The sequence below is a fragment of the Triplophysa dalaica genome, chromosome 17 (genome assembly GCF_015846415.1).
Source record: "Triplophysa dalaica isolate WHDGS20190420 chromosome 17, ASM1584641v1, whole genome shotgun sequence".
Lineage (NCBI taxonomy): Eukaryota > Metazoa > Chordata > Actinopteri > Cypriniformes > Nemacheilidae > Triplophysa > Triplophysa dalaica.
In genome coordinates this window covers 3,808,985-3,827,606 of record NC_079558.1, presented here as the reverse complement: position 1 = coordinate 3,827,606, position 18,622 = coordinate 3,808,985, and the positions used below count along the sequence as shown (strand labels likewise).

General features: G+C 40.9%; 1 protein-coding gene across 12 annotated transcripts in view; it reads left to right on the top strand.

Annotated features, from left to right (window-relative positions):
* The window catches only part of rbfox3a (RNA binding fox-1 homolog 3a), a 398,996-nt gene that overhangs the window by 256,872 nt on the left and 123,502 nt on the right, over positions 1-18,622 (top strand). For all 12 annotated transcript variants that reach the window (XM_056770690.1, XM_056770691.1, XM_056770695.1 and 9 more), the window contains one exon: positions 8,212-8,333. In XM_056770690.1, the coding sequence (XP_056626668.1) occupies positions 8,212-8,333 (122 nt within the window). The remainder of the gene's footprint in view (positions 1-8,211; positions 8,334-18,622) is intronic.

Genomic DNA, 18,622 nt, shown 5'->3' with positions numbered 1-18,622 from the left:
GATTTTCTAGCCATTGTCAAAAAAAAGCGTAATTGCTGAAAGTGCCCGTCCTAGATCTCCCCTAATCTGTCTCACCCGGGTCAGGATTGTCTGGCCTCTGAAGCAGACAAGATCAGAATTTCATGCATAAGATGGCTCTCGTGCTTTTGAGCTGCCCGTTATGGATTTAACGATTTCCCAGCCGCGGTGGCTTCAAACCCGGGATCTGTGTAACGCTGCCATTTGAACGCCTCCCATTGACCTTGGAGATTATTGCTGGACTAGGCAGCAGAAAAGTTATGCTATATCTTAGTCAGGAGCTGTCTTCTATCAATGAGATGCTGTGTTGGCCATCGATCGGTTCTGTGCCAGGACACAGCGCTTGATTGATGCTTGGCGAGCGACAGACTGGTCTGCAAGACAGCCTTGGGAGAAAACAGAGGCGCTGTGCTTTTCCACCACCTAAAGTGTAATGGCTACAGTGATGCATGGAGACTATTTGACTGGAGCATCAACCCCCATAACCAATTACCGCAAGGTTTCTTTTATTATACATGCATTGTAGTTATTTTATCGGTTTATTTTTATTTGCTTTGTCTTTTGGGAGGGCTGGTAGGAGTCTTGGCAAGCCGGTGTGTTTCAAACTCTTCATAAATACCTCATCTGTTTCTTGGTGATGGTTGGCATAAATTATATACTCACTCTTAATGACAAACTGTGTGTATCTTCTCATGAATATCACACTATCGGCCCTTCTCCAAATGGTTTCTTTATATATAATTTAATGACACCATCTAACGAGTCTTGAAACCTGTCAGTCTTTTAATGGCACCACATGCCAAGTAATGAGTGGCATTACCGTGGTCCCGCAGCGACCCTGACCTACGCGCTCGTGTTATATAAAAAACACATAAGAACGTTAAAGAGTAAAGAATCACTTGCAACTTCTTTCAAAATATACAAGATTTTAAGTTTTCTTTTGTCGAATAGATGTTGTTTATTTTCACCCACTGCTGCTGTTTATGGGTTTGGATGCCGTTATTTTCTGTTTGGCGGATCACATTGATGTATTTGTTTAGAACTGCATCTGTGAGTTTTCTGGGCTTGAACATCAAACACATCCACTGTCATTGGCTGATTTTGAGCCCGAATGAATTGTAGTGATTTTTCAACCAGGATGAGAGGTAACATCGAAAACCTTTTGTGATGCCAGTCAGAGTGCGCCACAGTCGTTTAATTGCCGGAGCCTGTAGCTTTCTAAACGTGCCACAATTTCCAGACATACTAAAGATCTAAAGATCGCTTCTTTTTATCTTCGTATGTTTGTGCGCTTAATGGTTTGTGTGTGTGTGTGTGTGTGTGTTTGTGTGTGTGTGGTGATCCCCTCTGACCCAAGTCTTGTTAAGGCAATGCCTCCATGTGGTCAGTTCACAGGAGAACACGGGTTGTCAGGTCAGCGCCGATCAATCAGCTTTGATCTTTAATAGACCCTCTCCCCAACCTCCTCAATTAGACCTCATGGGCCGGATTTTCCAATACAAGGTATCCCGAGGCCAGAAAAGGGATCACACTATTTGTGACTTCCACACACATACTCGGTCACTTTCAAACACATTCAATAGTGCTTCTTTGGTTATTAAGAACACAGGGGACCATATTCGCCAAGAATCGACACTTTCATCTAATTTACTTACCACCCAGCAATCCAGTTTAACCAGGTGCCAAACACGCTGAAATAGATCTGCGCTGTGAGTGTTTAAATTAAGTAATTGTTATCCTTTTCAGCTAAAACACGCCTCTTAGGGTTGTAAATTGGGCTTATTATAGATCTCGCTCCTTGTTTACTAAACACATCGCTATTTGCCTGGCATTGCCACCCACAGAAAAAGGTGATAAAGAGAGTTTTATAAAGAAAATACTTTTTTGTTTTAGTGATTAGGGCCGCAGGCGTTTATCAAATTAGAAAAGAGAACATTATATTCAAACATATATCATGAGGTGTGATGGAAACAAACACTTTTCGCATTTTATTCGACCATTTGTTTTCGGGAAAATTTGCAGCATGCAGATGTGTTTGGAACTTAATGTTTGGGACGTTTTGCCCAACCTGCATAAATCTAGTGGTGTCTAGTCACTAAAACATTATAGAGATTAAACTCATTCTATAAGTGACTTCAATTCATTCTTAGCGAATATGTTTTTAATGTCCATGTTCATTGTGCTTAATATACGATTTTATCTATTTTTAAATAGTCTTCACCTTCCATCAAATAAATGAAAGAATAAAGAATAGGATAAACCTGCATTAAAAAGCATTTTAATTGCTTTTATTGCCCATTCTAGGTTTTTTAGTCTGTATATTTCTAAGAGTGCTGCAAATTGTATTTCATTTTAATGAACTTCGGCTTTGACTTTTGTCATTATATTATCGCACGCTGTTTACATTCCTCCTTCAGGAGCGATTAGATTCACTAGCAGCTTTCACCACCTCACGAGGTGTGTGGAGTCTGTTTGGTTCTCAGGTACTGTCATTTTACACTGGGAGACAGTAAATGAAGACTGACAGGGGAGTCTGAACTCAAAGCATCTGTGAGTCCTGACTCCTGGGACTCTCCTGGCAGCTGTGGGTGACAAACCAGGGCAGATCAAGAACGAGCGGCAATTTACCAGTTTTCTTTAGGAAAGAATCCTCACCAGCATACTAACTTCATTTCTTGTCGTTCGCCTCTTTTCTCCAATATCAGCTCTCGCTATACAATATAAATGAATCAAGTCGGGGGAAGATCCTTTTTGATGCTTTTTGAGCGATGGTTGGAATGCGGTGGGCGGCGTATACAGCTGTCAGGAATCTCTCTCTCTAAATTTTAGGTGTGCTTCATTGGCATGACAGCAATTTTTTTTTCTTAATTAGCTGATAGCTGCAGTTTGCGCTGTATTTTGTGATTCTTTTTGATTGCAATCTGATGTTTTTCTAATGTATTTATTCCTTATTTTCAACCTTTCTCATACAGGAAATAATATCATCTTGGCAAATGTTTAAGGTGACTTGTATTGTTAAACAGAAGTAAAATCATAAATATTTAAAGTCACAGTGACAATGAGCCAGACAATGGCGTTGTCATGCATTTGCTTCAATGGTCCGAGATGTTTGGTCACTGATCAAAGAGCCTCGTATTTTTGGTCACTACACACAAATCTGAAACAAGTATATGAGAGTGCGATACAGCAAATGCCAGGTGGGTTGACGGGGGGCTCTGAAGTGTTGGGAGGGAGCTAGCTGGGGACAAACCAGCGAAATGGCTCACCGGAGATATGCAAAACGCTAATGATCCTCCCCCTCCCCCTGCCGGGACGGTTCTCTACGCCAGGCCCCTCCAAGTGGTCCGTTCCACTGGGGATTCTCACCAGCAGGCCCAGGTATCCATGATTGCTTTTTAATGTGTGGCTCTTGGCCAATGAGAGTGGGGATTTTCATCAAGTATGACTGCAGAAATATTAAACTAGCCTGGGATTATTTTTCAGTCACAGTTCATTAAACTGTAGAGGGAAGTAGAGCCAGGAGCCGCTCCTGCCTGCACAAGTTAGCCCAATTAGGGTTCTAATTTTTTATTAATACGCTGCAATGTTAAATAAACATGCAAACAGCTTTCGTGTTGTATGCCAATTAAACGCTGTTTTATTTGACTGCCACTTTAATCAGGCGGCTGCACAGGGGGAGGATATGGAGTTTAATTAAATTGTATTACTCCGCATTTCCTGTCAAGGCCTTTTTATGATTTCAAAGTAATCTATAAGGACATCAGCCATCGATTTGCTCATATTTTAATAAATAACGCCATGGCGTAGCATTGCGAAGCTCCACGCGCGGGAGAATCGTAAAGCAAAAGGGCGGAAACAAAGAAACGAGCGGCGTGCGGCACGAGTCATTTTTTATCGCGCGGCAGAACAGCTTCCCCCACAAACAATAATCTCCCGCCGATGGCAGGGAGAAAGTTTCAAAAGCTCATTTTCCCGGATTTTATCGCTTCCCCTGTTCCATCAATATTGCCTTCTGGTTGATTTTTAATTTCAGGTTGGAGACCTCAGCATATTTAGTGCTCGGCTGATGACATTGTATTTATTTAGTGCTCTCGTCAATAGCGCGCTCAAGTGCAAAAGTCCCCCCCTCCTTGTCTTTGCTGGGTTCGGTACAGATAAGTCAAATTCTCAATGCACAAAAGTATTGTATTTGTTCTGTGCTTTACAGATATTAAAAGAATAGTTCACGCACATTTGAAAAGTCTCTCATAATTTACTCACATCTATGCAAAACTTTTTTCATAATGCAAATCGTTTTATATTAAAATGCCGTCATGTTATCTTCTTGTACGGTTCTCAAAATGGTGACGCTCCAAAAAGCCCAAACATCCTCATTAGAGTCATCCAAATGACTGCTGTGGGTTAATGTCTTCTGAAGCAAAACTATACGTAAATGGAATTATTGAGATAAATTTAAATTATAATAATAGTAATAATAATGATCATGAATATAGCAATGTAATAATAATAAAAATAATCAATATGATGTATATTTTTGTTAGTATATTATAATTAATAGTAGTTATAGACCAATTTGGAGTTGACGTCACGGTTACATCACTGCATACTGGTTGCAGAAACAAGGCAGCAATGAGTGAAACGGAGGAGACAATTCCTTCATAAATGTATTTTTGTTTTGTTGGATGTCAGAATAGGAATGGCAAAAATTATGGTTATATTTCCTATGGAATACCGTTGTTGAATAAGCCATTTAAATCTAAACAAGTCATTAAACGAACCGGCTAGACTGACAAAACCATCCGGATCCGTGTTTATTTTATTTCAGGTAGATTTTCTTTAATCTTTCTACGTGTAACTACTTTGTATACCGTATCCGTGTAATTATCTCTTCCGGGTTTTTCTCCAACCAAGATGCGTGCGCATCTCGAATGTTTACAAACTTATAGTAAGCCTATAGTAGTAGTAGTATTACTCAGAAGAGTACAACTAGTTAAACATCTAAATAACTTACAAATTTTAAAGAAAAGTTTTTAAAAGTTTGATAGACAGTTGACCATAGCAACACCAATGCCTCCGTGGTGATATTAACAGCATCCCACCAGCATGACGTCTCCTGATGTTGTATGTGTGTCCGTGTTCGTGGTCTCTCCAGGTTTTAGGAGAGTGGAGGTAGCAACAGAGACACTGGCAGCATGCGGTTATTAATGCCTTGCGTCCCTTGCAGCTATGTCTGCCGCCTCTGCTTCATGCTGTATTAATCAGAGCGCAGGCACGAACTGCCCCTCCAACTGCACATGATTAAGTGCGACTGGAGCAGTGTTTAACCAGATATGGCCACACTCCCTACTCTGAGACGAGGCTGTTTAGCATCCCCGGGGTAGACGAGGGGTAATGAATACATCGTTTGGAGAGGCATTGTGATGCCCTCGAGAGGCCTCGGGAACTAGAGGGGTTTCTTTCTCTCCAGCCCCGGTGAAGCGGTCTCTGGCCCAGAAACGGGCAGGGTGGGATGGCCATATGGACAGGCTCGTGTGGCTGGTGTGTTTGGGTTGGATGGAAGCACTGACAGCGCTGCCCCGCAGAGAGGAAGGGCCACGTCTGCTGGTTTGGTATCAGAGCAATGCCAAAACAGATCCGGGTCAGTGTGGCTTAAGGAAGCGCGGGCCCAGGACAGGATGGCCACTGCCAGAGCTATAGGACCTGTGGGAGGAAGCTTCCAGTCAGGAGGAGGCAGGCATTGTGGGATTTCTAGGTACACTTCGGGGTCTTTCCTGTTGTTTCCTTGGCAAAAACAAAAGTAAGATTTGGATATTTGTGCAGTGACGTGAGCATTTATCGATATACACAGGGCTAAAATTTGGCCACTTGGCTGCCTTTAAAAATATAACAAAATATTGAATCGAATAATTTTGAAGAAGTTAAGCAGAGTATTTCAAAGAAAAACACGTTTGTCAGACCAAAAGTTTCTGTCTTTCAAACGTTATGGCACATGTCCATAGTTAGTGTTAAGCACGGTACAGCTGTGCCAGCTTAAGGGGAACTGACATTTGCTAAAAATCATATTGAAAAAATGACTCAGATAAGTAAAGTTAGTTGCTTGAAAGCTGTTGTACGGTTTCAGCAGAGACACATAAAGAAACGTTATGTCGTCCAACTTAACTTCTGGTAGACCTCCGCAAAGAATCAATTACTGTTCATTTAAGTACAATAATTTAATATACAGTTCAATTCAATATTACTATTAATAAATGTTAATATTAATTAAATATAACATAAATTGATATATTACAACCAAACACAGACTGGAAGTTAATTTCGGGCCAGAAATGTTCGTCCGATGAAAACATGTTGTATCATATGTCATGTTTTTGCAGTTGCCATATTGTCTTATTTTATGAAATGTATTCTTATATTTTAAGTGTGACTAAAGTTTCCAAATACTTTTTGAAGCAGCAGTATTTTTACAGGTTAAGCTTTTGCAATGGAATTAATAAGCCTTAACCTTAAGTATTAAACAATATTTACATGCATTTTAAAACTTTGATATCAGTTTACTTATATAAAGATTTCTTGCTTTACTATAGTGTAGTAGTGAAGCTGAAAAAACTTGCATCTCCCTTGAGATTTACTGTCGGGTATTTCCCTTCAGATCCGACAGGAATCATTTACGGTGTGTATTGTCATCCTTGCAGAGAAAAAGGCGACATAATGCAGTCTCAGTTTCAACTTGAACTCCTCCATTTATCTGCATGAGTGTGCAGCGATGCGCTGACGATCCCGAGCCAAAATGCGCTGATGGCAGATTTAGATGTGATGACACTTTTCTCTGCCTTAAATCAAACTGTTATTGCCTCCTTATCAAACCTCTGCTCACACATTGTTTGGGACAACTTTGACAATTTGCTCGGTTTTGAAAGCTCTTGTCAAATTTGCCAAAATGCGGGGCAGGGAGAGTAAAGAAGAGAGAGAGAGATAGGTTAGGAAAGGTTGTCAGTGCGAGCGGGAGAGGCTTTAAAGACAAAAGCGCGTGTGAAAAAGAAAGAGGGTTATAGCGTGCAGCCTGGAGGGGTTGTTGTAATGTATCTGCAGTGTAGCATGTCAGAGCAACATTACTTTACTGCGTTCTCATCTTGCTGTCAATAATTAATCACAGGTGAGGCGTGGTGAGAAACATGCCCGCAGATGCCAAGCTTAAACGGTGCCAACAGACAGCAGGTAAACGAGACAGCCATCCCTCTCCGCGTCTCGTCTCACCTTACGACACGCTCCTGTGATGCAACGACTGCGCGCTCTGAATTACATCACCTGCAAAAAGAGCGCATGGCATTCGGTCTCCAAATCTTCGTTGGAAATTGCGAGCGGAGATGGAAAAGCGTGCAGGCTGTTTTATTGCTAATTAGGCCATATCTTTTTATTTCTAGACACCGAAAAATCAGCCACATGTATCATGGATATAAATGCGTTATAGTTGTGATCGATTGGCTGGAGCGCGGCCCTGTACCATGAATATTCATGGGGTGATGTATAGAGCGGATAGAAGCGTGTCGGAGTCTCGTGGTGTGTGATCCGTGGACTTTACAGTCACGGCCGGGGAGCCTGCGGCTAGCAGCCACCATAAACAATAACGCGAGGCCCATTTATAACACTAAAAATCATGTGTCGCCACAGCCACAAAGAGCACAAGTGACATTTTAATGGGCCTTTTTACTTTTTGTTTTTCAATAATGAATGCATGGCTTGCTGTGGTGCGGTCCACAATATGCGCTTCACTATTGTTTTGAGGCATAATGCAGATTTTTGCTGTACTTGGCATTTATAGAGAATAATTTAATGTACGTCGCAATCTTCATACGCTATTCTCCGAGTCTGCTTTCAAACTGGGGAAATATGCGTGCGTGCTGCGTAAGCGTGATGTACAGCCATGTTTTTCTTTTTCTGCAATGATCTTAGTGTTCGTGTACTGTGTGTGTTTGTTACCCAGAGGAGGTTCAATGCAGCTGTTGGTTTGCTTTGCTGTGTAAGCAGGCCTGACCCCAATGTTGATCATATGCCAAACACAGATTCCACTGACGGGTACCGAACAGCAGAGAGGATGCGATGTGCTAACTCGGTTCAAATACACATGGCCATAAATATTTTCTTTCATTTCTTTCTTGAAATGTTTTGCCTGATCCGTTGTCTCTTCTTTTGCAGAAACCAAACCAGGAAACGGGCTGTGTAAAACAGGAAGCATTGCTCTCTTTGGAAACGTAGTGTACAGCGGGCTGCTGAACGATCACTTCTGGCATTTTGGGGTGCCCCTTGTCACAAGACTGGTGAGTGGATGCCCGGCATGTGTTCTCCAAATTGCTGCGATGGTTGGCACTGCCTCTCTGCTCCCTTTGCCACCTTGAGGTCTCCCGCTGGCTATTGTAATTTGGCATCAGATGTGTTTTGGCTGGGCAAGGCTTCAACCAGAGGTGTCCATTTTTTATACAGAACGAGGAAGCTAATTGATGTGAGACTGCTTTGATTTAAAAGAATTGTACAGTTTTATAGGAACACATCTGCTTATAAAATCACATTCCGATTTTAATAATAATAAAAGCAATGAGATGCATTAGAAACTATAAATATCAAAGCAAGTGTCATTTGCAGACACCTCATGTTCGACCATTTTTTCACACGTTTTAAGCATTTATGTTTTAAGTTGTTTTTGTCAAATGTTTTGCTGCTTGTGCTATATATGGTTTCATCGGACACAAGTGCTGGCCCAAAGTTAAATGTTTCGTTATTATGTTTTTCATTTATATTAAGATTCTTTTAAATTCATATTTTATTGTTTAATAAGTGTATTAAATTCAACAGTTATAGATTTTTTTTTCGGAGGTCTACTAGAATTAAGGGGTTGGACCGCATAACGTTTGTTTTAGTTGTTGCCTTGAAAACCTTTATATTAGTATACAATTGACACCTGCTTTTGATATTTTGCTGTATAATTCTGTCATGGTTTAAGAATACCTGTTTTTGGACTACTGTATGTTAAATTGTTGTTGTAATGAGTTGTTACGAATCATTACAGTACTGTATGTTTATATTCAGTGATTTACATTAACCTATCAAAAAGAGATTTGACTTATCATATACAGACATAGAGGTGATAGTGACGCTCAATAGCAATAGCCTACTCTATTTCAAGGTGACTTAGTTTATTTTCTACTGTGTGCCCATCTCGAAAACAAGCTGTATACAGGGAATAAGGCTGATCTTGCAGCCAAACGTGGTGTTCCTCATACAGATCACTGCCTGCCTTTGTCCGCGGTTATACAAGATCTAAATGAGTAATGCATTGGCATATGATGTGTCTGTTTAAGAACTGAATATTAGTTGGCTACTCAAGTTTTAATTAAACTGTAATCTTAGCGCATGTCAGTGCCTCTGTCTTATTATGGATTGATAAATACTGATGCTACGTCTTCCTCAGAAATATGTCAAACAGTATTAGCATACAGACAGGCAAGGACAGGGAGAGAGGAGAGCAGCAGCAATTTACTGCCTTATACTAGATTAAGATAAAAAAGGATTTGGAGGATCAGAAATATAAATCTCAAAGGGTAACTTGTTTTTCACTGGTTTCCCGACTGAGCGAGCAGGCATGTTTTCAGAAGAAGAGTGAGCAGGCATGTTACAGAAGAAAACTTTGCCAGCAGAGTTTGGATATAGTTTGGCTTCTGTCTTCTGTGCTGTGTGGAAATTTGCTGTGTGCCGACTTTGGACATGTGAGGTGTGTTCTGTATGTGTTCGATTAAAGGAACAGTTCACCCAATAATGAAAATGTTGTCTTTATTTGCTCATCCTCAATTTGTTCCAGATCTGTAAAAATGTCTTCGTTCTGAGAACCAAAGAGAAAGATATTTGGAAGAATGCTTGTAACCAAGCAATTTTAAAATGTACATTTCTTTGATCAACACAAAAGAAGATATTTTAAAGAATGTAGGATAGCAAAAAAATTAAGGGTGAGTAATTTATGACACATTTTTTATTTGGGGGGGTTGTAGGGTTGAACTGTCCCTTTAATCTTATTGGGCAACTTAAACAGAAAGTGTTAAATTCCATTACTGTCTTCAAATTTCTTTTTTGCATTTTCATAGCTTTTTTCAAAATTTGGCCAGTGTCTTTATTTTTGTCATAGGTGAATGAGTGGCAACAAATAGGGATTTGTGTTCCCATTTGTAGACCACACCCCCAGAGTATGATGAGCTTTCCTGTAGCTCAGTGGTTAGAGCCCAGGGGATTGCACGTACTTAGAAAAATAAATGTACAGGAAAAATGCAATGTAAGTCGCTTTGGATAAAAGCGTCTGCCAAATGCATAAATGTAAATGAGTGGCTAGCACTGCAGATATTATTGTCATTGTAGATGTTTTAATTCAATTCAATTTCATTTATTTATATAGCGCTTTTCACAATGTGCGTTGTTCCAAAGCAGCTTTACAGGAGCAAGCAAGAAAAAAGGAAACAGAATGGTTTTAACCAATTGTGACCATGTGAAAACCAGGATCTTCTAATCTCATCTTAACAAGCATTAAAGTTTGATTTCAACAATATCACTATTATAATTTTGACATGGCCTTGCTCGGTCAATATTAAATATATCAAGGTTATACTGGCAGAGACTTTTCGTTACATTATGTAGGAAACAGTAGATCCCCCAAATGTACTTCTGTGTTTTCACAGGCAGGACCACAATTTTCTTTCTTTAAATCATTAACCTCAACATCTTTGAATCATTCATCTCAGTGTCACGTAGGTGTCGACTTTTTGCTGTATTGATGTAATCTGAGATGTGTTTGGCAGCCCCTTTCAGCCTGATCATGGAGATAACAGTGGACTATGTCTGGACCTGGGGGTGGGGGGGTCTTGGCTCCATGTAGATGCACCCCACACCCCCCCCCCCCCCGAAAATGAAAATACTGCCCATATATCTTTATTTTATACTTCCTCATATCAATTTCCTTTTTTTGTTTATTTATAGAAGCAAATATGCTTTCATGCACATGAATCGGGATAGTGCTTGACAGTACTAGAGAGGTTCTCACTTGACACGTCTATCATTCTTACACACCAGTTTGCCATCTTAATCCTGTTTCATTCAAAGATGTCACACACTGGAAAACTGTGTCATTTTGTCATGACTGCTTTTGAATGAGACTGTGTCACACCAACACAGGTGTCATTGCTGAAGGGAAAAGCCTCTAAACTGATGCTGGCTTTGTGTGCTAAAGGGAGAAAACAAACCTTTTTGTGTAGCTGAACCTACACAAACACCTCAGAAACAAAGTAAAATAAATCAGTTATAGTCTAACGCCTCATTTGACTTTATTTACTTATTTCGATTGAGCGGCTGTTGGCATGATTGGAAGGCTCGGCGCAGTTACGCATTCCTAACTTCCTAATTCCTACTTTGACCAAACTCCAATCTTTCCACTTCACTTTTGGACGTGGAAAATTTTACTAATGGTATTGGGAAATGCAATCTTTTGAATAGCCAAAGTATATTTGGTGTTTAAGCGTGCTAGCGTGCTATCATTCAGATCTCCATAAATGAGTTTAAAGACGCTACTAACCGCATGCCTTTTTGAAAAATTGAGCTAATTAGTCAATGCATCTTTAATCAAGTGAAACAAAGCTCTTCTGCCCGTTATCCACTTGATTTTGATTGGACCATACCTCCATGTGTGTCACTTCCTGTGCCGCAATGAGCATTAGAAGGTGCTTTTAACTAAAGTGGACTTAGAATGGCAACCTGTTTCTCAACCTTCCAAACTCTCTACAGACACTAAACTGCACCTTAACCAGATTAAGTCACTTGAACGTGTCTGGAGAATTGAAGCTCCCCACCAGATGGAGAGAAATGGAGGGCGGTTGTTTTTGAATTAGGTCCCCCTCGATTTTCCTTGGCGGGTTAATGAATAAATGAACTGGCACGGTAATTGGAAGGGAGTGCGCTGAGAGCGGGACAGAGAAGTATGCAGTTTCATAGATTTTATGGAGGCAGAAATGATGACGTTGGGTAAAACTTTGATAAGGAAGGTGAAGCTCACTGGGTTGAGTGGCTGATGGGGTGAGGGTTACTGTGTTTGTGTTCAGAGGGAGAAATCGGTTTCTTTACGAGGGGTTTTAGATATTTAGTCTTCCTGCGACACTTAAGTGTGTGTGTGATTTATAAAATTAAATGAAATTTGACTCTGATTGCGAATAGGAATTCAGGAAGTGGAATGAAAAAGGAAAGAAATAAATGAAACAATTTAGTTGTTTTAATTAATTGAATATGGACATGTTTTCATACACGCATCGCAAAAACATGTTTGGGCTTATTTGGGGATTTTGGGGGGTTATTTCGGATTGTTATGCTTCCGGAATGTGCAGTAAAGAAAAGTTTCCCAAAAACGATCAACCAGAAAAGTTTCATTGGTCTAAAACAACAACACAAGTTTGTTTATAACAAAGCAAATTGTAACAAGATTAAATATGTATTTTTATAGATTTTCTGTTCGATCAAAACGGTACAAACAAAACCATTTGGTTAAAAACTGACATATCCTGTTTTGTTTAATCCCGCAAATGCTGGGTTGTATGAAATGTAAACATTTTTCGAGGTAATTTTAACCAACTGTTTTGTTTGTACCTCTTAGACCAAACAATGGGTTAAAATAACCAGGCATTTAGTGCTTCTAGCCCTGAAATCAGCAGAAATGTGCACATCTTTTATTTTTTAAAGATGAACAATTTCATATGTTTTCTATTAAATCAATTGTATTATTATCTGTATTGCAAATTTAAAGTCTGTTTTGATGGTTATGATCATCTTTATGTTATCACTTTAAATGACAAATTGGCAGAAAAACTATCAGAAAATATCGAAACATATTTACTGTAATGAGGTAACAATTTGCTTTGTTATAAACAAAGGCTGTTTCAAGGCTGTTCAGTTATTCATTCTGTAAATTCCACTTTCTGTCATTCATATGAAATTCTATCAGCATTCTGTAGTATGTGGCCAATTTATTCAAAATTTTAATTTTTGATATGTAAAAATGAAGTCAGTTCCTCAATTCAGAACTGAGGCCGACCCTGAGCGATCGAGTCATCTTTGTAAACAAAGGCAATGGAGGGCAGTTGCAGGGGACAAAGGAAACACAAATGTCCAGTAGCCATGGCTGGAATCTCATAGTTGTGCACATAATGCTGTGTCCTGTCAGAGCTGAATTTCAGCTTTTCAGCAGAACGTGTGTAATTGATAGGACTCTTGGGCTGCTCGGGCTTTGGCAGTGCGCAAAACGAACGCAAATCTCCAAAGACAGACACTTTTAATATCTGGCAAGCTCGCGCGGTGAGGAACCTTTATTCTGTGTGGTGTGGAAATGTATTGCTGCTCACTTCTGGGTTTTAGTATGGGGTAAAAAGAAGAGAATCACTTGTTTCTGCACCATACGAATTCCAATGCTTGCACTATTTCCAAGACCTGCTGCGCTTGCGGCCAAATGCCGTCCCAGATGTGTTCACCTGCCGTTGGCAGAAGCCAGCACCTAATTAAGACAGTCTGGCTTGGCCACCAGCTCGGCTTGGGCCTGCTCAGACCGAACCTTGCCCATCTGCCCTGTTTAAAAAAGAAAAATAGCCACCTTTGCACTTCACTCCGCTTGACACCTGTGCTCAGGTGGTCCGAAAGGGCATTGGCTGCTGCGGGCAGGGTGAGAACGTGCGTGACTGTGTACCAGCGAAGCGTTGAATGAGCTAAAAGTGAACTAAAAGGCCACCGTCCGAACATTAATACACCAATATTTGCATCTCAGGATTCATTCTCAAACCCTCGCAGTGAGCACATGATCTGTTCGGCTTCCTTTATCTCTCGCTCAGTTTCTCTCCACTCCATCCAAGCAAAGTGAGTAACCATTAACAAGCTTGTGCCACACTTCTGACATGTAAAAAAACCCACCGTCACATCTCAGAGCAGGCCTATAAGCCTAGAGAAAGATCAGGCGAGACATTGAGATCAAACCCGTGGATCGAGCCAACAGACAACCACACTGCACAACACCAGCATTAAATATTGACTAAACGAATCGCAAGTCGAGGGAGCGAAGGAACACGACAAGAAGCATAACCAATTCAGGGCTTCGACTTTTCCCCTCCTTCTTCATCTGAGAGAAAAGGTTTCTTGTCTCTGTAATGGAAAATGACGTCCCCAGGGCCGGTCGTCCTCCGAGTGCTTAACCCGAACACACGGCACCCTCGGCATGCCGGAAAAAATTGTACAGATAGTGCTGGAGAACAAATGGAGAGATGGAAAGTGTGCGTGTGTTCGAGAGAGAAAGAGCAAGAAAGTAATGAGGATGGAGGGTAAAGAGATATTACAGGATAAAAATAACATTATATGTACTGCAAATGAAAAAGGAGGAAAAGGATTAGCTAAAAGTTTCACCCGCCAATGATTTGCATATGGTGGTATTAGCTCTCATTTCATGAGTAATGATATTTTGAAGGGATTGTGTGAGTCTCAAATGCTGCTCAATTTTCTTTGGGGCTCAAATTAATTTTCTTCCTCCAGCCATTTTTATTTGGTTCCTTTAAATTTTTTAAGAAACTGTGAAAAGTGAAAATCGGGCATCTCGTGGGGCGCTCTCTTTTTTGACTGATGATACCGACATGAAATATACTTTGATAATACAGCTTCTTTAATGCAACTTCTTATCTTTTTTTATTGGTTCTCTGTGAAAACTATGGTAAAAGCTAAACTAAAAGTAACTGCATTGAGATGCATATATACTGTATATATACACATGTATATATTGTATACATTATATGTATAGATTTTTTTATATTTTATACAATAGAATTGTAAGATTTTGATCTGATGTCACCAAAACCCTTCTGAAATACACTATGTATAGAAAAGCTTTAGAGAAGGTCTAAATTATGTATTACAGCATCATTCCGGACATGCTTTGTTTTAAACATGATATTCTTCTAGGCAAATTAGCGTTCTCTCAATTCGGAAATGGACGTGCAACACTACATACGTTAATATTTAAAGACGCTGCCTGTTGACGGTATGGGTTGGAAATTGCTGAGACGGCTGAGATGTTAAACCGTGGTCCAACACTCTCCATCTACCCCCACCCCTCCACACTGCATGCCGCATGCATATACACACTCAAAACACACTCCTGCACGCATACACACATGCACGAAAAAACAAGTCTTTCCTCCAACACACACAAAAAAACGAACAGCCACATTCTCAGGGTACACAACCTGTCAAACTATTCCCCCTGCTCTCCGCTAGCACTCTGACTCCTGATTGGCTGAGCCGCAGCAAGCCGGAACCCTGCAAGCCCCTCTCGTACCCAGCCACCTCTCCCTCGCTGTCACTGTATCACAGACTAACAATCTTGAGAAACAGAAACAAAGCCTAACAAGAAAGACAAAAAGGCACCCCACCGCGCGCTGACTCGTGCTACCTCGTTTACTTACGCTTTTACCCACGTTTGCGGCTCTTTGTCGCCTCGCCTTGCACGACTTTTTATGCCCGTCAGCTGAGTGCTGAAACCAAGGGAACGAAAGGTCCGCTCTCAAGCTTCTAGGTCTCCACTAGTAGCCAGCAACTCTCCTCACCGGTGCCCCAGGCAGCCTCCGCAGCATCAGCAGCAACGAGGAGAAGAGAAGCTCTCCTCCCCCCTCCCCTCCCTTTCGTACTCGGATGCTGATGCTGATGCTGCTCCGTGGCTGAATCAGTGCCTGAAGTGTCAATGGACTCCTTTCCCTGCGGAGCAACACTGCCTCATTGAAGCAATGCTGGAAACTGCTGCCAAACATCTCCTAGGGTGCCTGCAGTAGAAGAATTCCACTCGCCAATAAGACCCGGAACAGAACGACGCAGGGCAGTAGACGCGTGCAGAGCGAGAGAGGGAGAGAGTGACGTGAAGAAAAAAGCAAGGAAGAAAGGCACTTGTGTGATTATAGTAAGACGAAAAGGAAAAAGTAAAAGAAACTGGAAGGAGGAAACAGCTGTGCCTTTTTACAGCTCCCTTGGCTCGTTTTACTAGTACTTGAGTTTTTTGCCCTATTTTTGATGCTTGAGTTTAAATAGTTATTTTTCTGGACTGATCTGAAAAGTCAAACGGACTTTCGAGCCACCAGAATTATTCCCAGCTTTGCCCTCGCCCGATTTCCACCCGTGTGCGCCCACCTGCCCCGTGGTCGAAATGATGATGTACTTTTGGGTGAGTAACACCTCTTTGCCCATCAGTTTGGTCTTAATGGCATTTTATACATATATTATCGCCTCGTTCTCAACCTCGGACCTGTTGAGATCCGACAGTGTGCTTGTAGCATGTGATAAGCAAGTATTTTCCTTTTGTTATCTCTCTCTTACACCGCTTCCTCTGAATTTATCTCTTTTGCTAAAGTGCAAACACAGATTTTCTCCCGTTCATTATTTGCGTTCAGTCGGAGCAGTGTTTAATTTTCCTTCACTCTGAAGGGCCTTGTTCCGCAGTGCTGGTCATGGAGGAGATGAGTGTTCACAATGGATAGTATTGATACTTTTTCTGGGGATAGAGGATCATATGACCTGCTTCCGCATAGCTCTGGCAATTTCTCAGTTCAGTGATGGAGAGTGTTCAAACTCACATAGTGAAAATTGGTGGTACATTCACCGCTACGTTATTAAATCTACCTTCACCTGTGTGGCCGTTTCGCCATAGACGGTTTTAGGTGTCGGTATTCCACTGTTTAAAGAGTATACGTGTTTGGAAAAGAAGTCTATAGATTTGAGTGTTTTTTGTATAATCTGAAGTGTGTCATTTTGTGCATGTTATATTACATAAAATACTTGTAAACGGGTTATTCACCCCAATAACAACTTTTAGTTGTCCTTCACTCAAGCACTTGTAAACCTGTTTAACTTTCTGTTATGGAGAGGACAGTTTTTATAACTTAAAATTAAAGTGACAATATGCCTTGCAAGTCCATTTGTGTGCCAAGCAAGAAGAAACAAACATAAATGTTTAAACAACATGTTTTGAAAAATGATTATGACTATTATTATAACACTAAAATGTGCTGGGATTTTTGAGCCATTTGACAGACACTTCTGTTCTATTGGTTATTTTTAACCCAATTGCTGATTTGTTCTTCCCCTAGCATTGGTCAAAAACAACCCGGCACTTTTTAGAGTGCATTATTTTGTTCATCGATTTATTTGGGTAAACTAACTTAAGACCTAATATTTCCTAATATTTATTTGTAGGCTAATTTCCCAGAAAACTGCGGATCTGTAGCCCTATCAAATATTGCTATTGACACATCCGCAGTGGCTCAACCAATGGTGTGAGTTTGAGGGCTGTACAAACTGGAGTGTTTGGAAAGCCTGTTTGAAGACAATCCAGACCTAGTAAAAGTATGTGCATATTCGTTGTTTTTTTTGGGGTTGTAAAGAAGATTTTCCTGCACCTTTGTGGAATCCTTTTTTTAAGGGATGGTTCACCAAAAAATGAAAATTCTCTCATCATTTATTGTCATTTCTTGTATGACTTACATTATTTTGTGGAACACATAAGGAGATGTTTTAAAGAATGTTTGGTACTGAACAACGCGTTGACTTGGTGACATCGTTTTGTGTTCATACAGTAGAAGTGAATGAATACCGCTGTTATTTGGTTACCAATATTCTTCAAATGATCTTCTTTTGTGTTTTTTAGAAGAAAGAATGTCATACAGGTTTGAAATGACATAAAGGTGAGTAAATAATGACAGAGTTTTCATATGTAGGTGATCTCCTGATGAGCTTTGATTATGAAATTACTTTGGCACATGTTGCATTATTTTGGGACTTGTGAACCCAAACGCAGACAACTTTTACAGGGCGTACGATACTGTAAGACCGATTAGTTAACTAGTTGTTTCATGCACTCCACACCCCTACACGAAACCCGTTTCCCACCCAGCATCCCTTTTCCCTCGGTCTCGCAGCGCTCCTTTCCTCCCGTCAGGGGCCAGATGAAAAGTGCACGCTTGTAGATGTGGCAACCAGGATTTAATGATCGTCAGAAAGCAATCTCTCATCTTTGAGCTGGCTGGGCTCTTTGATAGCGCCGACTGCCCATTAATCATTCTTCTTCATCACTCCAGTCTCATCCGGCCCAGCGCGGGGCAGAGGGCCTCCACAGCTGCCGCACGCCCTCATGCAGACGGAACAGGCTGTGTCACGGAGGCCACAGGGGCCCGTTCTCCTAGAATCAGACTTCCATACGTGCTTAATCTAATCGGAGCTCACTTTCTGATAGCTCGGGTGAGATGAGAGATAAATTTTACCCCTGTCAGACATCCTGTAACTGATTAGCTCACACAGGCGGAGTGACGGTTATTTTTGATGACGGATAGCAGCTCCGTGTGTGTTTGTTCGTGTGCGAGAGTCAATGTGTGTGTCTGCGCTTTGAAAGGTATTATTCAAATCTTTGGGATCAGCGTAGATATAAGAGTGAGAAATGATGCGATTATCTTCGAATTTGGGTGTGTGTAGACAAGGAGATGGTGTTTCTCACACCTTCAAACAGGATGTA